At 36.6% G+C, this 24,633-nt stretch overlaps 1 protein-coding gene across 5 annotated transcripts in view; it reads left to right on the top strand.

Annotated features, from left to right (window-relative positions):
• Positions 1-24,633, top strand: part of BRWD3 (bromodomain and WD repeat domain containing 3) — a 235,406-nt gene that overhangs the window by 158,947 nt on the left and 51,826 nt on the right. For 4 of the 5 annotated variants that reach the window (XM_045472781.1, XM_045472780.1, XM_045472782.1 and 1 more), the window contains 9 exons: positions 4,239-4,346; positions 5,756-5,880; positions 7,035-7,117; positions 8,227-8,338; positions 9,281-9,342; positions 9,433-9,588; positions 10,242-10,362; positions 11,366-11,491; positions 11,576-11,654. In XM_045472781.1, coding sequence (XP_045328737.1) covers positions 4,239-4,346; positions 5,756-5,880; positions 7,035-7,117; positions 8,227-8,338; positions 9,281-9,342; positions 9,433-9,588; positions 10,242-10,362; positions 11,366-11,491; positions 11,576-11,654 — 972 coding nt within the window. Of the gene's footprint in view, positions 1-4,238; positions 4,347-5,755; positions 5,881-7,034; positions 7,118-8,226; positions 8,339-9,280; positions 9,343-9,432; positions 9,589-10,241; positions 10,363-11,365; positions 11,492-11,575; positions 11,655-11,804; positions 12,201-24,633 lie in introns of those variants that run through there. The other variant, XM_045472785.1, reaches the window with a different exon arrangement.

Genomic DNA, 24,633 nt, shown 5'->3' with positions numbered 1-24,633 from the left:
AAGTCCCCTACTATTCTCTGCATCAATAGTGCAGAGCCTGCTTGGTGTTCTCTCTCTCTCCCTCTGTCTCTGCCCCTATCCTGCTTATATGCATGCATGCTCTCTCTCTCAAAATAAATAAATAGGGGTGCATGGGTGGCTCAGTTGGTTAAGCAGCTGACTTCAGCTCAGGTCATGATCTCGTGGTCTGTGGGTTCGAGCCCTGTGCTGGGCTGTTTGCTGGCAGCTCAGAGCCTGGAGCCTGCTTCAGATACTGTGTCTCGCTCTCTCTCTTCCCCTCCCCTGCTTGCTCTCTGTCTCTCTCTCTCTTTCTCTCAAATAATAAACGTTAAAATTTTTTTTTAAATAAATAAACTTAAAAAAATGTAAAATCCCCTACTATTGTATAACTACCAATTAGTTTCTCTATGTTTGTTATTAACTGTTTCATATATTTGATTGTTCCATTGTTGGGTGCATACATATTTACAATTGTTATATCTTTGTGATTGTCCCCTTTATTATGCTATCTTGCCCTTTTTATCTCTTGTTACAGTCTTTGTTTTAAAGTCTGGTTTGTCTGATATAATTATTGCTACTGTAGGTTTCTTTTGACATGCATTTGAATGATAAATCCTTCTCCATCCCCTTGATTTCAATCTGTAGGCGTCTTTAGGTCTGAAATGAGTTTCTTATAGACAGTGTATAGATGGGTCTTGTGTTTTTATCTACTTTATCTATTCTTATATCCTAGGTCTTTTGATTAGAGTATTTTGTCCATTTACCTTCAGAGTAATTCAGATTTGAATTTAGTACCATTTTATTACTTGATTTATCATTGTTTCTGAGATTTTCTCTAATCCTTTCTAGTCTTTGTCATTTTTTTGTCTCTGCTTTCCCCTCAGAGTCCCCTTTAATATTTCTTGGAAGGGCTGATTTAGTGGTCACACACTCCCTTCAGTTTTTGTTTGGGAAACTCTTTATCTCTCCTATTCTGAATGATATCTTTGCTGGATAGGGCATTCTTGACTGCAGATTTTTCCCATTCAGAACTTTGCATATATCATGCACTCCTCTCTGGCTGGCCAAGTTCCTTTTAGGAAATCTGCAGCTTCCTATGTCTTTTCTCTTGTAGTTAAGGACTTCTTTTCTCTTGCTGACTTTCAGACTTGACTTTATCACTATATTTTACACATTTAATTATAGTATGTCTTTGTTTGGCCTGCTTTTGTTTATTTTGATGCAAGTTCTCTGTGCCTCCTGGATCCAGATGTCTGTTTTCTTCCCCATATTAGAGAGGGTCTCAGCTATTGTTTCTTCAAGTAAATTTTCTATGCCCTTTTCTCTCTTCTTCCTCTTTGACTCCTGTAATGTGTATGCTGTTACATTTGATTAAGTCACTGAATTCTCTAAATCTATTCTGTTGCATAATTCTTTCTCTCATTTGTTTAGCTTCATTACTTTACATTACTTTGTATTCTAGGTCACTAATTCATTCCTTTGCTTCTTCCAGCCTGCAGTTCATTGCCTCAAGCATGTTTCTAATCTCTTCTATTTCACTCTTCATATCTGATTTTTTTTTTAACTCTTTTATCTCTGTCTTAAGGGTGTCACTGATGTCTTCTTTTTTTAAAAAAAATATTCATTTTTAGGAGAGAGAGAGGGAGACAGAGTGAGAGCGGGGGAGGGGCAGAGAGAGAGGGAGACACAGAAACCTAAGTAGGCTCCAGGCTCTGAGCTATCAGCACAGAGCCTGATGGGTGACTTGAATTCACGAACCCATGAACCGTGAGAGCATGACCTGAACCGAAGTCCGACACTTAACTGACTGAGCCACCCAGGTGCCCCTGATGTCTTCTTTTTTCAGTATCAGTATCCTTATGATTATTGGTTTAAATTTTCCATCAGGCATGTTATTTATATCTGTTTCACTTAGATCTCTGGCCTGTGACTTTATCTTGTTCTTTCATTTGGGATGAATTCTTCCATCTTGTTATTTTGTCTAAGTCTTTGCCGTCTTCTCTTCTTTTTTATAAAAAAAAAAAAAAGAAAAGTTATGCATCCGTCTCCTAAAAGTAATGGCCTTATTAAGAAGAGATTATGTAGGGCTCAGGGCCTGGCACTTCAGGGAGTGTCTCAGATGTGTGCTGCTTGCACTCTGCTGTTGTGTTTTGGCTGCTCTATTCTTCAGGCTGTTCATCTGCAGAGGCTCTTCTTGCCTGCTGTGGGCTGACTTTGGTCCCCAGGCCTGAATGTGATGTGTTTTAACTAAGTGGGCTCTGATCTTGTGTAATGAGACCTGTCACCACCTCCATCAGAACTGGGGCCCTGTAGTACTCTCTGGTAGGAAGACTTGGTGTGGGCAGGGGTTTCTTCTGGTCTTCTGGGAGAGAGGCCTGTTCCACTGGGACTAAGGCAAGCCTGACTGAGAAGGGCAGTTCCACCAGAGCACAGGGGTGTGGGGAAGCTAGGCAGCCAATGTTAGTGTTTTGCTGCTTCCTGTGGTGGCTGTGTGTTTATAGTTAGAGGCAGGGGAGGGAAATGGCACCATCCACCTCCTTTGTTCCCAGAGAGATGTCTCTGTGAATGCTTCCTCTCAGGGACATATTCCAAGAAGAGCAAAAAATCTCCCTAGTGTGTGCCCCATGCACGCTTCAGATAACTGTATCCCTACTGTCTGCACCCGAGTTGTTTGCCTGCCTTCTCTCTAGCAGTAGGGCAGTGCCCTCCTGGCTCTATACCAGCCAAACACACTGTTCTTTAAAACTCTAGACTTTAACAAAGCCCGGCTTATTGCAAGACCTCACAAAATTCATCCCCTGTCTTTTTCCAAGCCAATGGCTTTGGGGAAATGTTCTCCTTGTGTGTACCCCTATGAGCTCCTCTCTCCCACTTCATGATCATGGCTCCCTCCCCTTTGCATTACCCACAATCTGTTTCTCCCCTAACCCATGTCTCCACTTCTTACCTTCTTCAGTGAGGCCTCTTCTCTCCCTTCAGTTTTGGAGTTTGTTCTGCCAGTCTTCAGGTCCATTCCTGTGGTATTTAGGATGATTTGAAATTTATCTAGTTGTGTTTCTTGGAATGAAAGGAGCCTGGGATCTTCCTGCTCTGCTGCCGTCTTCCTCTAGGGAGAGTTATCTTTAATTAATCTTAGAAGTCTTTACAAAAGAGAACAAGAATCTGTATATTATATGTCTGACGAGACACCTCTCTTATATAAGACCATATTTACCTTGGTGGAATCACTTTCCCTCTGCTTTGTTAAATTTAGAATATGCTTTTATGCCTCAGGAGTAGTGTGTGTTAGGTAATGATAATTGTGCAGGTAATGGAGGAGGTATATAAGTGAGTCCGTCAGTGAAATACATAAATGAAAGAATGTTTTTAAAGAACTCGTAAAACTCATACTTCTTCTAATGGAGGAGATATATAAGTGAATCAGACAGTGAAATACATAAATTAAATGTTTTTAAAGAATTCATAAAATTGATACTTTTTATAAAACCAATCTCTTAATGGCACCATTACTTTTTACTTTAAATGTTAAGCCTTCAGTATTTTGCCTGGAATGGCCATAGCCACAGATCATTGCCTTTGAAAATACTCATGTTTACAAGTTTAACTTAAATGCCAACTTCTCCTGGATGTTATTCCTACTTTCCATTTACCTGCTGCTCTTTCCTCCTGAGCTTTCACCTAAGTTATTTCTCTCTTATGATATTTAGTATATTCACCCTTATATTATACTCATATGTTTACCTGTCTGCCCATATCCTCGAGGGAAAGGATTTTATTTTGGTATGTTACCACTGCACCCAGTGCCTTGTACACATATGTTCAATCAATATTTGTTGTATACGGTAATATATATGTAATGAATTATATCTGAATAACGTGGTTATTATTGATATTTTTACTCTTATAGTTTGAAAAATAGTACTTTAAAATATGATCAGTTCTGTGTACATTTGTCATTGGTTCCTCTTTCTTCAGAAATTTATGAAGCAGCTAGAAGGAAAAGGATTGTGTATACAGTGTTTATATGCAATACTTATATGCAGTGTTTTTATGCAGGCAACATAGACATGAATACTGAATGAACATTATTTGATAGTGACAAATAATTATACATTTTTTTCAAAATTATAATTTTGTTGTAAACAGAAGAAGACATTTGTAACAGTATATACTGGGATACATAGAGTTGTTAATTAAATAGGATACTGCTTGTTAATACCTTATATTTTTTGTTTTAGCTTATCTATTTCAGGCAAGGACATGAAGCTTATGTGCGGGCTGTAAGGAAGTCAAAAATATACAGCCTTAATTTACAAAAACAGCCATGGAATAAAATGGATCTCAGGGTAAGTTGGCCAAATTCATAAACTATGAAGTAGTTTTGATACTTCATAAACTAACTGAAGTAGCTTTGGAATTAAGTTACTTGCGTATATATAGCTTTTTCTCAGTTTCGTACATATTTCATTATTGATTGTGTGTCTAAGATAAGGAGATGTACCATACTCTTGTACATGTGTTATGGGTCCCATTTTATGTTGGCTGAAATTTGTATGCTATTTGTTGTCTTGATTATTTGACCTAATTTTCTTCAAGCTTCAAGTCGTCTAGTGTATACCATTCTATATTTGGAGCAAAGCAGTAGTTCCCTGGTGTGGTTATTTTCCTGAGCAGCTTTGTATATTCGGAGGCTCTATAAACTGACTTTGTGTGTGGATTACAGACACCCTTGAGGTTCCAATGGCTTTAAGTAAAAATCATAAATATCATAAATCCCAAGAAACTCAGAACTTTGTGGTACTTTATGGATTATCATTTTTGATACAGTACCTATATAGCTACATGGTATTGAGTAAAATAGGTATGTTTAATATTTTGGAGGTTTTTCTGACTGTAAATACATATTCATTCCTTCATAAATACATAGATACATACATCATCATTTCTAGTTAGGTTTATGCATGTTTTCTTCTTTTGTTTTTCCAACTTGAAGAACAAGAGACTTAAGAGCAGTGTTACAGTGGTTTTTCAGGTAAATGAAGGATTGTTGTGTGATGATACTTAGCAGGAAGCATACATGAAAGAATGTAGATTTATTGAAACAAAGATTTAGATACTTGTAAAATATTGTATTAAGGTTGTGAGGTATGAAAATATCTTATCAAGTGAGCTTTACACAATCATCTCCTGGGAGATAGGGATGCTATCACTATTCTAAATCAGGTGAAAGTAGAGTAAAACAAGTCACTATGCCCATAAGGCTCAGTTTTGCCAACTGCTAAGTATGACTAATAATCAGTTATGAGAGTGGTTTATAAAATAATATTGTAGGCATTAAAATATGTAAGCCCTTTCCCCAAATATACACATACATGTCTCCCTGCATACTTACATAATATATGTCTTAACCAGGCAAAAACATCATAATCCCTTGAGGAATTCTTTCAAAATATGTATGACTAAACTTGTACCCCAGACCTATTGAATTCAATTCTATAGGAGTAGGTTTTGAGAATATGAATTTTAAAAATGTTCTCAAGGGGATTTGGTTGCTTATCCTTGGTTTAGAGCCCTGAAGTATACTATGACTTGATATTGTCAAGGACTATGTCTTACTGTCTTTAACACATAGTGGAATGCTTAGTATTTGGTGGGTATTCAGATAGTTTTTTAATTGTTCAAAAATAATGAAATAATATGCAACTGTCAGGCATTTATATTGAAAGTAATAATTTATTGGTATTCTCATGAATAGGAACAAGAGTTTGTTAAGATTGTAGGAATCAAATATGAGGTTGGACCACCTACACTGTGTTGCTTGAAGCTTGCATTTCTGGACCCCATTTCAGGCAAAATGACTGGAGAATCTTTTTCCATTAAGTGAGTAGCTGTCTCTGGTTGTGTGTGTGTGTGTGTGTGTGTGTGTGTGTGTGTGTGTGTGTTTTAATCCCAATCATTTATTCTGCAGAGTACAAGGCTTGATGGGAGAGAAAATACTATAGTACTATGGGCTTTAGAGTTTTAAAGACCAGGGTTTAATGTTTAATTCTTTTTTTTACACGTAATAGCTATATATATACATATTTATAAACTTCCATGTGTGTGCATGCATGTGTGTGTGTAGCAAACATATATGTACTGTAGTATGTTTTTGTGTGTATACAGTTAACCCTTGAACAATGTGGGGACTTATGGGTACTGACCCCCGACAGTTGAAAATCTGTATGTAACTTTTGACTCCCCAAAAACTTAACTACTAATAGCCTGCTGTTAAACAGAAGCCTTATTGATAAAATAAACTTTTGACTAATATGTATTTTGTATGTTTTATGTATTATATATAGTATTCTTACAATAAAGTAAGCAAGAGAAAATAAAATGTAATTAAGAAAATCATAAAGAGAGAGAAAATATATTTACAGTATATATATATGCATATTTATTGAAAAAAGTCTGCATATAAGTTGACCTGCAGGGGTTCAAACCTGTATTGTTTAAGGATCAACTAGATATATATCTGTGAGCAAGTTACTTAAACTCTCTGAATTTATGCCTTCATCTGCAAATGTAAATGTTAGTAACTGCCTCAAGATTGTTGTGATGAATTAAAAGAAAAACCTTTATAAATGCCTAATGGTGTGGTTGAAACATGGTAGTTGCTTTTACTTCTGTTAATAATAAAAGAAATGATTAGTCAGCGGCACATTTCTTAGAGTTTGAAATCTGAGGAGATGAAAGAACATCAATTCATACTTTTCTAATTATAGACTCTTTTATATTAAGAGCCCTTAATATAAAATACCTTATACTAAGCTTTAAGGACCTTCATTGGTGTCTTTATGTTATTAAAGTGATAGAGTAATAGGCAGGGGACTAACAAAAGCAGATGGAGTTTAAGTAAAGACATTTGCAGGAACCTTGAGGCTTACAACATTTTTTAAATGACTCCACTTTAAACATAGATCTCTGGATATTTAGTATCATATGCTGTTATATTTGTATATTGATTCATATGTGCTTTATTTTTTATACAGGTATCATGACATGCCAGATGTCATTGACTTCCTTGTGCTACATCAGTTTTATAATGAAGCCAAAGAAAGGAACTGGCAGATTGGTGAGTATAAAATTCTCACTTAACAACAATTAAGTTTGAAATAGAGTAACATTTTAATTATAATTTAATAGAAATAAGCTAGTATAACATCTAGTTGGTAAAAGCTGTTAACCAAATTAGAAAAATCAAATTAAATTTTCCTTCTCAGTTATGTTTAGGTGATTTTATGCACATTGTGTTTAGCATATAACCTCTAATCTTTCTGCAAATATCTAATCCATTAGAATACAAATCTGATTTTTAAAAAAAACCATCAAATGTCACTTGCCCTAATATAGAGTACTGCCTAATACAGAGTACTTAACACTTGGGCTCTTAAGCAGGCCATTACTGATTGTGATTTTCTTTCTTTCTTTCTCTCTTTGTCACTCTTTCTCTCTCTCTCTCACTCTGTTTCTCTCTGTACCTCTACCTGTTTCTGCACCTTTTCTCTTCCTCTCCCTTTTCCTCCTCTCCTATCCCTTCCTTTAACCCTTCACTAGCTATTTGATCTTGGGCAAGTTTTTAATCTCTCTGTGTCTCACTTCCATTATCTTTATGATAACAATCACATCAGAACACACCTACAAGGTGATGTGAGCAATAAATGATAGCACTTAAGATGTAACCTAAATATTTAAAATTTATACTGTGTAAATGGTTGCTATTAGTACTTTTGAATTCTCCTTTCTTATATGGGAGAAACATTTTTGTCTGCAATGGTTTGGTTTTATAATCCTTAGCCCTTTAGAGGCAGAATAGTATGAAGAAATTATTAAAGGCAAAAAGCTGAAAGCAAAAAGGAAAAGAACTGTAGTAACATATGTACAGTACAAGAAAAAGTATGCCTAATAATGATCCTAAGTAATTGATAAAAATTAGATTATATGTGGTAACATTTATTTAAGAAGACATGGACATATTTGATTTATCTCAGAAAGATTACTAGTACTTGGAAGTCAAAACCTTAGAGTAAAATATAAAATTTACTTATCTGGGAAACTCAGATTGAAACCTCTAATAATGCTAGATACAAGGCTACTTTGTCCAACAAAAAGTAGCAATTTAAAGTGTGAACAAAGCTGTTTCTCTCAAAAACATTCTTTTAAGAATTTCCAAAAATATTATAGGTGATAGATTCCGCAGTATAATTGATGATGCCTGGTGGTTTGGGACTGTGGAGAGTCAGCAACCTTTTCAACCAGAGTATCCTGATAGTTCTTTCCAGTGCTACAGTGTTCAGTAAGTACAGTTACGGTATTTTATGCCTGATATAATACTGTGGTACTATATGGACTTTCTGACCCTACCAGGAATACTACGTTGTTACTTTGACTTATCTTTATCTAACCTGTACCATTAAGGAAGTAATCCTGGTACCTGTAAGGAAGGAATTTGATGATAAACCTCTTGGTCCAATATGCGTGCTAAAACAAAGCAGGAACTGAAGACTTATTTGTACCTCCCTTATGCCTGTATTTTCTTTTAAGTATTTCTGTTTTAGACAAGAATTGTAACTATTATTTCATGAAGAATCCTGAAATTAATTCATTGTTTAAAGTAATTGTTTGGAACATAGCAATAAATATTAGTACCCAGTCTTTTATTTAATGGTATGAATTCTAGGCACAGGTGACTGTATTATGTTTGGATGTACTATTTGTCTACAACATTTACTTTAGTTTTTCATTAAATACCAGCATTGTAAGATTCTTAATGAATGAAATTTTCTTCTCAAGAATGATTAATGTTTATTCTGTGAGGACTGACTTTAATTTTGCATATTGTGGATCACAAGGGAATAATAAAATTTTGGAGATGCTGTTATTCTTAAACTATTAGGATAAAGTAGATTATCTCACAGAAAGAATTGATCTATTAAAATTGACTTTCTTAACCTGAAAGGAATTTTCATTATGTACCCTGGTCTAATATTGAATACATGCTTGATTGGAATTCAAACAAAAAGCCAAGTAAAACTAAGTGTAAGTTTACTGATCTCTCTATTTCATATTGGTGAACTATAATTAAAGGTTAATCATCTTTATGTAAGTGAAATTGTACTTTAAGGAAAACTGTATTGCCCTTTTCCAAATTTTACCCCCAGGAAGTCATGCAAATTATGGTGATATATAAAAGTAAGTGTCCTGTGAATTTGATTTGTATCTTGTTATTTTTTAATAGCTGGGACAATAATGAGAGAGAAAAGATGAGCCCCTGGGATATGGAGCCAATTCCAGAAGGAAGTAAATATGCTTTTAAAAATGAATTATAATTCAGTATCAGTAGCACAGTATTGGAAACTAATCATTTCTGATTTTTAATCTTATACATAGCTGCCTTTCCAGATGAAGTTGGTGCTGGTGTTCCTGTGTCCCAGGAGGAACTGACTGCTTTGCTATACAAACCCCAGGAAGGAGAGTGGGGGGCTCACTCCAGAGATGAGGAATGTGAACGGGTTATTCAGGGCATCAACCACCTTCTGTCCCTGGGTATGGTGAATATGAAAGAATATTAGGAAGGAACAAGGAAAACCAGCAGAATTTTAAGTTCTATAAAAGGAAATATATTTTTCACTGTATACTTTTAACTCAAGAGGCACTTTTAATCAAGTGATTCTAGTTTTAATATTGATATTTTATATGTTTGGCCAGTGTAATGATTGATAAATTTTTTTTCTATTCTCTGGGAGCTTATATAATAGTGAAGACGTGGTATATAGTGGTCTTTTACTTTCTTGAGTCATTTTGGCTCTCTAGCTATTCTCTGTGCTTGACTTTGGTTGAGTTTTTTGATACACAGTGGATGAGTAATACTTTTTACTTACATGTCTAAGCTATATTATCTAAAACATATCACTTGAGCTGTTTGGCATTTATCCAGAAAAGACAGATTTGAAGTTCTCCTTTTATTCATCTCATTGCACCTGATTTGAACCAATGTATCATACATGATTCATAGATATTATGTCCAAATAAAAAGAATAACATTTTAATGATACTTGTCTAATATTTGCATAATTGGATCATTTAATTTTAGTAATGTAGTATATTGTCCTCCCTTCTGATTTATAAAGTTTTTGTTTGTTAACATGAAACATTACTATCTTTTATAACTACCTTTTTTGATTTTGGTAATGTTATAGATTTTGCCAGCCCTTTTGCTGTTCCAGTGGATCTCAGTGCCTATCCCTTGTATTGTACAGTAGTTGCTTATCCAACTGACCTCAACACCATCAGGCGGAGACTTGAAAATCGCTTTTACAGGTCTGTTTAGTTTTATTATTTATAAAGTTTATAGCTTTACATCTTTTGTGTTCCTTTTTGTATAATGATACAGTGAGATCTGTGTTTTCTTACTATAAAATAATCATTCAGTATACTCCAAAATTTCTTTTAAAGATTTGGAACACTAATTTACCTTTTTTGATAGATTCTCAGTCTTCCAGGGTAAGGAGTATGGAATAAAGGACAGAGAAGAAATTATGAGTAGCACAAATCACATGTGAAACAAAAACTATTGTTAACTTTAGTTTATTAAAGGCAGATTAAGTAAGTGGTTTGTGGATTCATCATGATTAAGGTGCTCTAGAAAGTTGGAGCATGTTTAAATCCCTTGTTGAGGAATTAGGCAGCAGTTAGATTTAATTACCAGCCCTAAAATGTGTTTAGATAAAGGGCCAAGTAAATTTTTTCTTCATTTCAGTTGGGAGTCAATTATGAGAGAGTAGTAGAGGGCACCCTTTGGTACATCTCTAACCCCAGAGTCCACTGTGTCCTAATCACAGTTATTCCAACATGAGCTGGCTATAAATATAGCCAATTGGGTATATTTTATAACATTACCTACAATTTAATTTGATAATACATATCATAAAAGTAACTACATAAAATTATTTTTCTGAAACCTGGTTTCTTTTTTTTTCTTGATCTTCTCATTTCTTCCACTGAAAACTAAACATTTCCTTGACTTTATCAAAACACTGTGTTTATACTTATTTCGTTAAAATCCCTGTTTACCCATGATGTCCTGGGTCAGTTCTTTCCAATATGCAGTCCACTGGTTCTTAATGCTTCCTACACTTCAAATACTGTAACTATATACCTTTATATTAGTGCATATCAGTTATACACATATATTAAGTTACATACATGTATTAGAACACCTTTGACATGCCGTGATTGAGTGCCTAGTTGTTCTATGTTGTAAATTCTTAGAACAGACTTTATATATATCAAAAAAGTAACAGGATTATTTTTTCTTTCATAGGAGAATATCAGCATTAATGTGGGAGGTTCGCTACATTGAGCATAATGCCAGGACTTTCAATGAGCCAGATAGTCCTATAGTTAAAGCAGCCAAAATTGTAACTGATGTCTTACTTCGATTTATTGGGTAAGAAGCAGTTTTATCTTCCAGAGGAGCTGACTTCTGATTTTAAAAATAATATATTGAAGTATCTTTTGACTTGTTTCTTAGGGATCAGAGCTGTACTGATATATTGGATACTTACAATAAAATTAAATCAGAAGAACTAAACAGCACTGATGCAGAAGAGGTGAGAATCACAGCATGATTAATAGGCATGAATTTCTTTTGTTTTTCAAAATACAGTAAGTATTGTGTGTGTTATAACTGGCTATAAGCGTTGAAACTGATTTCTGAAAATTGGCTAATCACCTTCATCTTTTTATATTCAACTCTTTAGCCTGTATTTAGATGGTATATACCAGAAATGTGCTGGTGCTAAAATTTTTTGAGACACGTGGCCAGTCGTTCTTATGGACTCAGCGGGTTTCAGTGATGAGAAATCACCACTTGATTTTCCAGCCTTAAAAACAAGACAAGGCAGATTTCAGGTAAATGAGTCTAACAGATATGGAGCACCTGCCATGGACTAGAGGAACGAACAGTGGTTTCTTATCTAAAGTAGACAGCCTGGACTGGACTACCCCTGAACCAAATTCATACATTTTATTAGATTGTATCAGATCTATTGGATCCTGGAAGAGACAGGGGAAGATGGCGGCATAGGGGGACACTGGGCTCACCTCTTACTGCTGATTGCTTAGATTCCACCCACATCTGCCTAAATAACCCAGGAGACTACCAGAAGACTAGCAGAATGGACTCTCTGGAGCCAAGTGTACACAAGAGGCCCACAGAAGAGGGTAGGAAGGGCGGAGAGGTGGTGCGAGCTTCACGGACTGGCGGACTGGCAGGAGGGAGCCGGGGCAGCAGAAGGGCAGCCCGTCCAGCAAGGCAGAGCCCCCAAGTCTGGCTTGCAAACACAGAGGGGCCGGACTCCATGAGTCCTGACAGCCATAAGGACATAACAGCTGGAATGTTAAAAGTCAACAGCTCTGCTCCACCAGAGGGAGGGAAAGACAACACTGGGAGGGAGAGTTGTTGAGCCCTGGAAGACAGAGCTCAGCTCGGTAGGGGAACAAAGGCACTGGCAAGCACAATCTCCCTCTCCCATACCCCAGCTGAAATTTCAAAGGGAACCAGTTCCCATCACCGAACTTGCTTCCCCAATGCTGTACTTCTGTAGATCCATCCCTCCGACAGACCTGCCTCCCTCCTGGTGCTGCAGTGCCCCTCCCACAGGGGACCACTGACACCAAACCAAGTTAAACCTGCCCTTCCCACCCCCCCATGCACCTTGCTGATCCACCCTGGCTAATACGCCAGATCCCATCAAACCAGCACCACAAGCCTGGCAGTGTGCAAGTAGTCCAGACTGGGGCCACAGCACTCCACAGTGAGTCCTGCCCCTGGGAGAGGGAAGATAAGGTACACAACAGTCTGTGGCCCCAGCGGTGGGCTGGGGACAGACATCAGGTCGGATGCAGCCCTGCCCACCAACACAAGTTTCTCCTGACAGCACAGGGGAAGTCCCCTGCAGTTTGGAGCCACCCCAGGGACTACCCAAAATGACAAACCGGAAGAATTCTCCTCAAAAGAAACTCCAGGAAGTAGCAACAACTAACAAATTGATCAAAACGATTTCAGCAATATAAATAGGAATAAGAATTTAGAGTAATAGCCATAAAATTAATTCCTGGGCTTGAAAAAAGCACAGAGGACAGCAGAGAATCTGTTGCTACAGAGATCAAGGGACTAATAAATAGTCATGAGGAGCTAAAAAATGCCATAAATGAGGTGCAAAGTAAAGTGGAGGTGACCACAGCTTGATTTGAAGAGGCAGAGGAGAGAATAGGTGAATTACAAGATAAAATTATGGAAAAACAGGAAACTGAGAAAAAGAGAGATAAACAAATCCAGGAGTATGAGGGGAGAATTAGAGAACTAAGTGAGGCAATCAAATGGAACAATACCTGTATCATAGGAATTCCAGAAGAAGAAGAGGGAAAGGGGCTGAAGGTGTTCTTGAAGAAATCATAGCTGAGAATTTCCCTGAGCTGGGGAAGGAAAAAGGCATTGAAATCCTAGAGAAACAGATAAATCCCTTCTGACGTAACTTGAATCCATCTTCTGCTCAACATATCATACGGAAACTGGCAAAATACAAGGATAAAGAGAAAATAAAGCAGCTGGGGATAAACAGGCTCTAACTTAAAAAGGTACACACATAACAGTAGCGGCAGACCTGTCTATGGGAACTTGGCAGGCCAGAAAGGAATGGCAGGACATCTTCAATATGATGAACAGAAAAAGTATGCAGCCGAGAATCCTTTATTGAGCAACTCTGTCATTCAGAATAGAAGAAGAGAGAAAGGTTTTCCCAAACAAACAAAAACTGAAGGAATTTATCACCACTAAACCAGCCCTACAAGAGATCCTAAGGGGAACTCTCTGAGTGAAATGTTGCAAGGACCACAAAGTACCAGAGACATCACTACAAGCATGAAACCTACAGACATCACAATGACTGTAAACCCATATATTTTAAATAATAACACTGAATGTAAATCGACGAAATTCTCCAACCAAAAGACATAGGGTACCAGAATGAATAAAAAAATAACACCCATCTATTTGCTGTCTAAAAGAGACTCATTTTAGAACTGAGGACACCTTCAGGTTGAAAGTGAGGGGATGAAGACCTATCTATCATGCTATTGGAAGTCAGAAGAAAGCTGGAGTACCCTTACTTATATCAGACAAACTAGACTTTAAATTAAAGGCTGTAACAAGAGATTAAGAAGGCCGTTAATAATAGTTACAGGGTCTTTCCATCGGGAAGAGGTAACAATTATAAATGTCTATGCGCTAAATACAGGAGCCTCCAAATATATAAAACAATTAATCACAAACATAAGCAACCTTATTGATAAGAATGTGGAAATTGCAAGAGACTTTAATACTCTACCTACAACTATAGATCGATCATCCAGACAGAGGTTCAATAAACAAGCAAGGGCCCTGAATGATACATTGGATCTGATGGACTTGAGACATATATTTAGAACTCTGCATCACAAAGCAACAAAATATACTTTCTTCTTGAGTGCACATGGAACATTCTCCAAGATAGATCACATACTGGGTCACAAAACAGCCCTTTAATAAGTATAAAAATATTGAGATCATACCATGCACACTTTCAGACCACAGCACTATGAAACTTGAAATCAACCACAGGAAAAAGTCTGGAAAACCTCTAAAAGCATGGAGGTTAAAGAACACCCTACTAAAGAATGAATGGGTCAACCAGTCAATTAGAGAAGTAATTAAAAAATATATGGAAACAAATGAAAATACAACAATCCAAATGCTTTGGGATGCAGTGAAGGCAGTCCCGAGAGGAAAATACATTGCAATCCAGGCCTATCTCAAGAAACAAGAAAAATCCCAGATGCAAAATCTTAACAGCACACCTAAAGGAAATAGAAGCAAAGAAGCAAAAACACCCCAAACCCAGCAGAAGAAGAGAAATAATAAAGGTCAGAGCAGAAATAAACAATATAGAATCTAAAAAAAACTGTAGAGCAGATCAATATAAAGATGAGTTAGTTTTTTGAAAAACTAAACAAAATTGATAAACCTCTAGCCAGGCTTCTCAAAAAGAAAGGGGAGTTTACCCAAATAGATAAAATCACAAATGCAAATGGATTTCTTACAACCAGTCCCTCAGAAATATAAGCAATCATCAGGGAATACTATGAAAATTTATATGCCAACAAACTGGACAACCTGGAATAAATGTACAAATTCCTAACCACCCACACACTTCCAAAACTCAAACAGGAAGAAATAGAAAACTTGAACAGACCCATAATCAGTGAAGAAATTGAATCTGTTATCAAAAATCTCCCAACAAATAAGAGTCCAGGACCAGATGGCTTCCCTGTGGAATTCTACCAGACATTTAAAGCAGAGATAATACCTATCCTTGTCAAGCTGTTCCAAAAAATAGAAAGGGAAGGAAAATTTCCAGACTCATTCTATGAAGCCAGCATTACTTTGATTCCTAAACCAGACAGAAACCCAGCAAAAAAAAAAAAAAAAGAAAAAAAAGAAAAGAACCAGAGACCAATATCCCTGATGAATATGGATGCAAAAATTCTCAACAGGATACTACCAAATCCAATTCAACAGCATATAAAAAGAATTACTTACCATGATCAAGTGGGATTCATTCTTGGGCTGCAGGGCTGGTTCAACATTCTCAAATCAATGTGATACATCACATTGATAAAAGAAAAGAAAAGAACCATATGATCCTGTCAATTGGTGTAGAAAAAGTATTTGACAAAATTCAGAATCGCTTCTTAATAAAAACGCTTGAGAAAGTCGGGATAGAAGGAACATACTTAAACATCATCAAAGCCATTTATGAAAAGCTCACAGCTAATATCATCCTCAATGGGAAAATTGAGAGTTTTCCCCCTGAGATCAGGAACACGACAGGGATGTCCACTCTCACTGCTGTTGTTTAACGTAGTGTTGGAAGTTCTAGCATCAGCAGTCAGACAACAAAAGGAAATCAAAGGCATCAAAATTGGCAATGATGATGTCAAGCTTTCACTTTTTGCAGATGACATGATATTATACATGGAAAACCCGACAGACTCCACCAAAAGTCTGCTAGAACTGATACATGAATCCAGCAAAGTCGCAGGATACAAAATCAACGTACAAAAATCAATTGCATTCTTACACACTAATAATGAAGCAACAGAAAGACAAATAAAGACACTGATCCCATTCACAATTGCACCAAGAAGCATAAAATACCTAGGAATCAACCTAACCAAAGATGTAAAAGATCTGTATGCTGAAAACTATAGAAAGCTTATGAAGGAAATTGAAGAAGATATAAAGAAATGGAAAAACATTCCGATTGGAAGAATAAATATTGTTAAAATGTCAATGCTACCCAAAGCTATCTACACATTCAATGCAATCCCAATCCCAATCAAAATTGCACCAGCATTCTTCTCGAAGCTAGAATAAGCGATCCTAAAATTTGTATGGAACCACAAAAGACCCTGAATAGCCAAGGTAATATTGAAAAAGAAGACCAAAGCAGGAGACATCGCAATCCCAGACTTTAGCCTCTACTACAAAGCTGTAATCATCAAGACAGCATGGTATTGGCAAAAAACAGACACATAGACCAATGGAATAGAATAGAAACTCCAGAATTGGACCCACAAAAGTATGGCCAACTAATCTTTGACAAAGCAGGAAAGAATATCCAATGGAAAAAAGTCTCTGGTGCTGGAAGAACTGGACAGCAATATGCAGAAGAATGAAACTAAATCACTTTCTTACACCATTAACAAAAGTAAACTCAAAATGGATAAAGGACCTGAATGTCAGACAGGAAACCATCAAAACCCTAGAGGAGAAAGCAGGAAGAAAAATCTTTGACCTCAGCCACAGCAATTCCTTACTTGACACATCTAAAGGCAAGAAAATTAAAAGCAAAAATGAACTATTGGGACCTCATGAAGAGAAAAAGCTTATGCACTGCAAAGGAAACAATCAACAAAACTAAAGTGCAACCAACGAAATGGGAAAATGTATTTGCAAATGACATATCAGACAAAGGGCTAGTATCCAACATCTATAAAGAACTCACCAAACTCCAAACCCGAAAAACAAATAATCCAGTGAAGAAATGGGCAGAAGACATGAATAGCCACTTCTCTAAAGAAGACATACAGATGGCCAACAGGTATATGAAAAGATGCTCAACGTCACTCCTCTTCAGGGAAATACAAATCAAAACCACACTGAGATGCCACCTCAAGCCAGTCAGAGTGGCTAAAATTTACACATCAGGAGAGTAGATGCTGGAGAGATGTGGAGAAACAGGAGAACCCTCTTGCACTGTTGGTGGGAACGCAAACTGATGCAGCTGCTCTGGAAAACAAAGTGGAGTTTCCTCAAAAAATCAAAAATAGATCTACCCTATGACCCAGCAATAGCACTGCTAGGATTTTACCCAAGGGATACAGGAGTGCTGATGCATAGGGGCACTTGTACCCCAATGTTTACAGCAGCACTTTCAACAATAGCCAAATTATGGAAAGAACCTAATTATCCATCAACTTATGAATGGATAAAGAAATTGTGGTTTATATACACAATGGAATACTACATGGCAATGAGAAAGAATGAAATAGGGCCTTTTTTAGCAATGTGGATGGAACTGGAGAGTGTTATGCTAAGTGAAATAAGTCTTACAGAGAAAGACAGATACCAAATATTTTCACTGTTATGTGGATCCTGAGAACCTTAACAAAAGATCATGGGGGAGGGGAAGGAAAAAAAATGTTAGACAGGAAGAGAGCCAACACAGAAGAGACTTTAAAAATTGATAATAAACTGAGGGTTGATGGGGATTGGGAGGTAGGGGAGGGTGGGTGATGGGCATTGAGGAGGGCACCTTTGGGAGGAACATTGGGTGTTGTATGGAAACCTATTTGACAATAAATTTCATCTTAAAAAGAAAGAAAACAAGTCAAGGCACTAAATATTTTAAAGAACAGTTAGTTTTTGGAAATTTTAATAGAGTTATATTTTCTACACCATATATGTAAAATATTAAAGTATTTTTAAATTTCAGGTATGAAAGCCAACAATTTTAATAGTTTCATGGAATTTCTATTTGATATACATTATGGAAATTTATAAACATAAGCCAGTTTTTCCTAATGAAATCAAATTAGTATTAACACCAGACCTTCATATAACTAATTTTCCCACCCAGCCATATTCCCAATTTACATAAAGCCAACTTTTAATTTTTTTTAATTTTTATTTTTGAGAGATAGAGAGAGAGTGAAAGAGTGGGGGAGGGGCTGAGAGAGAGGGAGACAAAGAATCCCAAGCAACTCCAGGCTCTGAGCTGTCAGCACAGAGCCTGATGCAGGGCTCTAAGCCACAGACAAGGAGATCATGACCTGAGCCGGAGCAGACACTCAACTGACTCAACCACCCAGGTGCCCCCACATAAAGCCATTTTTTATTGCAAGCTGTGATAAAAAGAAGCAAAAACCAAGAAGGGGCTGAAATCAATAATGGAATGTGATATTTCAAAAGTCTTTAGTGGAAAACAGTTTGCCCCAAAGATGAGTAATTCAAACATGCAAGATACTATTGAAATGGATATTGTATAGATATATTTTACATATTTATATTATCTGTACTGTTAATGTCTAGAATAATAAATCTTCACTGTTTTTATTTTCTGTTTTTATTTTTTATTGAGGCATAATGGGCATAAAACATTATATTAGTTTCAGATGTACAAATGATTCTAAATGTGTATATATTGTGAAAGAATCACCAAATTAAGACTAGTCACCCGTACATAGTTTTAACTTTCTCATATAATAACTTTTAAAATTCATTTTCTTAACAATTTTATATTATATCCCCAAGATTCATTTATTTTGTAACTGAAGCTTCTATGTTTTGACCCACTACACCTGTTTTGGCCCCCCACTCCACTCTGCCCCATCTCTGGCAACTACCAATCTATTTTGTGAATCTATAAATGATTTTTTTAATGTTTTTTGTTTTTTTATTAAGTTGTTTTATTTTTCTATTTTTTAAATTTTATGTCCAAATTAGTTAGCATATAGTACAAAAATGATATCAGGAGCAGATTCTTTAGTGCCCCTTACCATTTAGCCCATTCCCCCTTCCACAACCCCCCCCCCATAACTATCAGTTTGTTCTTCATATTTATTAGTCTCTTCTGTTTTGTCACCCTGTTTTTTATTATTTTTCTTTCCATTCCCTTATGTTCATGTTTTGTGTCTTCAAGTCCTCCTATGAGTGAATTCATATGATTTTTGTCTTTCTCTAATTTCACGTAGCATTATATCCTCTGGTTCCATCCACGTAGTTGCAAGTGGCAGGATTTCATTCTTTTTTATTGCCAAGTAATACTCCATTGTATATATATACCACTTCTTTACCCATTCATCCATCGATGGACATTTGGGCTCTTTCCATACTTGGGCCATTGTTGATAGTGCTGCTATAAACATTGGGGTTCTTGTGTTCCTTCATAACAGCACACCTGTATCCCTTGGATAAATACCTAGTAGTGCAATTCCTGGGTCGTAGGGTAGTTCTAGTTTTAGTTTTTTTAAGGACTCCATACTGTTTTCCAGCGTGGCTGCACCAGCTTGCATTCCGAAAACAATAAAAAAGAGATCCTCTTTCTCCGCATTCTCGCCAACATCTGTTGTTACCTGAGTTGTTAATGTTAGCCTTTCTGACACGTGTGAGGTGGTATCTCATTGTGGTTTTGTTTTGTATTTCCCTGATGATGAGTGATATTGAGCATTTTTTCATGTGTTGGTTGGCCATCTGGATGTCTTCTTTGCAGAAGTGTCTATTCATGTGTTTTTCCCATTTCTTAACTGGATTAATTGTTTTTTGGGTGTTGAGTTTGATAAGTTCTTTATAGATTTTTGAGAATAACCCTTTATCTGGTATGTCATTTGCAAATATCTTCTCCCATTCTGTCGATTGCCTTTTACTTTTGCTGATTATTTCCTTCACTGTGCAGAAGATTTTTATTTTGATGAGGTCCCAGGAGTTCATTTTTGCTTTTATTTCCCTTGTCTCCGGATACGTGTTGAGTAAGAAGTTGCTATGGCCAAGATCAAAGAGGTTTTTGCCTGCTTTCTCCTCGAGGATTTTGATGGCTTCCTGTTTTACATTGAGGTCTTTCATCCATTTTCAGTTTATTTTTGTGTATGGTGTAAGAAAGTGGTCCATGTTCATTCTTCTGCATGTCGCTGTCCAGTTTTCCCAGCACCACTTGCTGAAGAGACTGTCTTGATTCCATTGGATATTCTGTCCTGCTTTGTCAAAGATTAGTTGGCCATACTTTGTGGGTCCATTTCTGGGTTCTCAATTCTGTTCCATTGATCAGAGTGTCTGTTCTTGTGCCAGTACCATACTGTCTTGATGATTACAGCTTGAAGTCTGGGATTGTGATGCCTCCTGCTTTGGTTTCCTTTTTCAAGTTTGCTTTGGCTATTCAGGGTTTTTCTGGTTCCATACAGATTTTAGGATTATTTGTTTTAGCTCCGTGAAGAATGCTGGTCTTATTTTGATAGGGATTGCATTGAGTATGTAGATTGCTTTGGGTAGTATCAACATTTTAACAATATTTGTTCGTCCTATCCAGGAGCATGGAATCTTTTTCCTTTTTTGTGTGTCGTCTTCAATTTCTTTCATAAGCTTTCTATAGTTTTCAGTGTATAGATATTTCACCTCTTTGGTTAGATTTATTCCTAGGTATTTTATGGTTTTTGGTACAACTATAAATGGGAACGATTCCTTGATTTCTTCTTCTGTCGCTTCATTGTTGGTGTATAGGAATGCAACCGATTTCTGTGCATTGATTTTATATCCTGAAACTTTGCTAAATTCATGAATCAGTTCTAGCACTTTTTTGGTGGAATCTTTTGGGTTTTCCCTATAGAGTATCATGTCATCTGCAAAGAGTGAGAGTTTGACTTCCTCCTGGCCGATTCGGATGCCTTTTGTTTCTTTGTGTTGTCTGATTGCAGAGGTTAAGACTTCCAATACTATGTTGAATAAGAGTGGCGAGAGTGGACATCCCTGTCTTGTTCCTGACCTTAGGGGGGAAGCTCTCAGTTTTCCCCATTGAGGATGATATTAGCATTGGGTTGTTCATATATGGCTTTTATGATCTTGAGGTATGATCCTTCTATCCCTATTTTCTTGAGGGTTTTTATCAAGACAGGATGCTGTATTTTGTCAAATGCTTCCTCTGCATCTATTGAAAGGATCATATGGTTCTTGTCCTTTCTTTGATTGATGTGATGAATCACGTTAATTGTTTTGTGGATATTGAACCAGCCCTGCATCCCAGGTAGAAATCCCACTTGGTCGTGGTTAATTTTTTTAATGTATTGTTGGATCCGGTTGGCTAATATCTTGTTGAGGATTTTTGCATCCTTGTTCATCAGGGAAATTGGTCTATAGTTCTCCTTTTTAGTGGGGTCTCTGTCTGGTTTTGGAATCAAGGTAATGCTGGCTTCATAGAGTTTGGAACCTTTCCTTCCATTTCTATTTTTTGGAAGAGTTTCAAGAGAATAGGTGTTAACTCTTCCTTAAATGTTTGGTAGAATTCCCCTGGAAAGCCATCTGGCCCTGGACTCTTGTTTTTTGGCAGATTCTTGATTTACGAATTCGATTTCCTTACTAGTTATGGGTCTGTTCAAATTTTCTATTTCTTCTTGTTTCAGTTTTGGTAGTGTGTATGTTTCTAGGAATTTACCCATTTCTTTCATTTTGCCCATTTTATTGGCATATAATTTCTCACAATATTCTCATTGTTTTATTTCTGCTCTGTTGATTGTGATCTCTCTTCTTTCATTCTTGATTTTATTTATTTGGGTCCTTTCCTTTTTCTTTTGATCAGACTGGCCAGTGGTTTATCAATTTTGTTAATTCTTTTAAAGAACCCACTTCCGGTTTCATTGATGTGTTCTACTGTTTTTGTTTTTTTTTTTTTTTTTTTTTTGGTTTCGATAGCATTAATTTCTGCTCTGATCTTTATTATTTCCTGGCTTCTGCTGGTTTGGGGTTTTATTTGCTGTTTTTTCTAGCTCCTTAAGGCGTAAGGTTAGGTTGTGTATCTAAGATCTTTCTTCCTTTTTTAGGAAGGCCTGGATTGCTGTATACTTTCCTCTTATGACAGCCTTTTTTGCATCCCAGAGGTTTAGGGTTGTGGTGTTATCATTTTCATTGACTTCCATATACTTTTTAATTTCCTCTTTAACATCTTGTTTGCCCATTCATTCTTTAGTAGGATGTTCTTCAGTCTCCAAGTATTCGTTACCTTTCCAAATTTTTTCTTGTGGTTGCTTTCGAGTTTCATAGCATTATGCTCTGAAAATATGCACAGTATGATCTCAATCTTTTTGTACTTACTTAGGGCTGATTTCTGTCCCAGTATATGGTCTATTCTGTAGAATTTTCTATGTGCACTGGAGAAGAATGTATATTCTTCTGCTTTAGGATGAAATGTTCTCAATGTATCTGGTAAGTCCATCTGGTCCCGTGTGTCATTCAAAGCCATTGTTTCCTTGTTGACTTTTTGATTAGATGATCTGTCCTTTGCTGTGAGTGGGGTGTTGAAGTCTCCTACTATTATGGTATTACTTTCAATGAGTTTATGTTTGTGATTAATTGAGATGTATATTTTGGTGCTGCCACATTTGGCACATAAATGTTTACAATTATTAGGTCTTTTTGGTAGATAGACCCCTTGATTATGATATAATGCCCTTCTGCATCTCTTGATACAGCCTTTATTTTAAAATCTAGATTGTGCAATATAAGTATGGCTACTCAAGTTTTCTTTTGTTGACCATTAGCATGATAGATGGTTCTCCATCCCCTTACTTTCAATCTGAAGTTGTCTTTAGGTCTAAAGTGGGTCTCTTGTAAACAGTCAGTAGATGGATCTTGTTTTCTTATACATTATGTTACCCTATATCTTTTGATTGGATCATTGAATCCATTGAAGTTTAGAGTGAGTCCTGAAAAATATGAATTTATTGCCATTATGATGCTTGTAGAGTTGGAGTTTCTGGTGATGTTCTCTGGTCCTTTCTATGTTGCTTTTGGTCTTCATTTATTTTTATATATATTTTTTCATCTTTTCTTCCCTCAGAGAATCCCCCTTAAAATTTTTTGCTGGGTTAGCAATAGCACTGCTAGGAATTTATCCAAGGGATACAGGAGTACTGATGCATAGGGGCACTTGTACCCCAATGTTCATAGCAGCACTCTCAACAATAGCCAAATTATGGAAAGAGCCTAAATGTCCATCAACTGATGAATGGATAAAGAAATTGTGGTTTATATACACAATAGAATACTACGTGGCAATGAGAAAAAATGAAATATGGCCTTTTGTAGCAACGTGGATGGAACTGGAGAGTGTGATGCTAAGTGAAATAAGCCATACAGAGAAAGACAGATACCAAATGGTTTCACTCTTATGTGGAGCCTGAGAAACTTAAAAGGAACCCATGGGGGAGGGGGAGGAAAAAAGAAAAAAAAAAAAAAAAAAAGAGGTTAGAGTGGGAGAGAGCCAAAGCATAAGAGACTGTTAAAATCTGAGAACAAACTGAGGGTTGATGGGGGGTGGGAGGGAGGAGAGGGTGGGTAATGGGTATTGAGGAGGGCACCTTTTGGGATGAGCACTGGGTGTTGTATGGAAACCAATTTGACAATAAATTTCATATATATATAAAAAAAAAAAAAAAAAAAAAAAAAAAAAAATTTTTTGCTGGGTTGGTTTAGTAGTCACAAAGTCCTTTAACTTTTGTTTGTCTGGGAAACTTTTTATCTCTCCTATTTTGAATGACAGCCTTGCTGGGTAAAGAATTATTGGCTGCATTTTTTTCTGACTCAGCACACTGAATATATCCTCTCAGTCCTCTGTGGCCTGCCATGTTTCTGTGGATAGGTCTGCTGCAAACCTAGTCTGTCTTCCCTTGTGGGTTAGGGACTTTTTTTTCCCTTGCTGCTTTCATGATTCTCTCCTTGCCTGAGCATTTTGTGAATTTGACTATGATATATGCCTTGTTGATGGTTGGTTATTCTTGAATCTAATGGGGGTCCTCTGTGCTTTCTAGATTGATGTCTGTGTCTTTCCCCAGGTTAGGAACGTTTTCTGCTATGATTTTCTCATGTAACCCTTTTACCCCTATTTCTCTGTCTTCCTTTTCTGGGACCCCTATGTTTCTGATGTTGTTCCTTTTTAATGAGTCACTGATTTATGTAATTCTTAAATCATGCTCTTTTGCCTTATGTCACTCTTTTTTTCTGCTTCATTATTCTCTATAAGATTGTCCTCTATATTGCTAATTGTTCTGTCTGCTCCATCCTTGCTGCCACTGCATCCATCCGTGTTTGCAGCTCAGTTATATCATTTTTAATTTCATTCTGTGTTTCACTTCTTTTATCTCTACAGGAGGGGATTGTAATCTATTTTCGACTCCGGCTAGTATTCTTATTATTGCAATTCTAAATTCTTGTTCAGACCTCTTGCT

The sequence above is a fragment of the Leopardus geoffroyi genome, chromosome X (genome assembly GCF_018350155.1).
Source record: "Leopardus geoffroyi isolate Oge1 chromosome X, O.geoffroyi_Oge1_pat1.0, whole genome shotgun sequence".
In the NCBI taxonomy this organism is placed as follows: domain Eukaryota; kingdom Metazoa; phylum Chordata; class Mammalia; order Carnivora; family Felidae; genus Leopardus; species Leopardus geoffroyi.
This window is presented reverse-complemented; position numbering and strand designations above follow the sequence as displayed.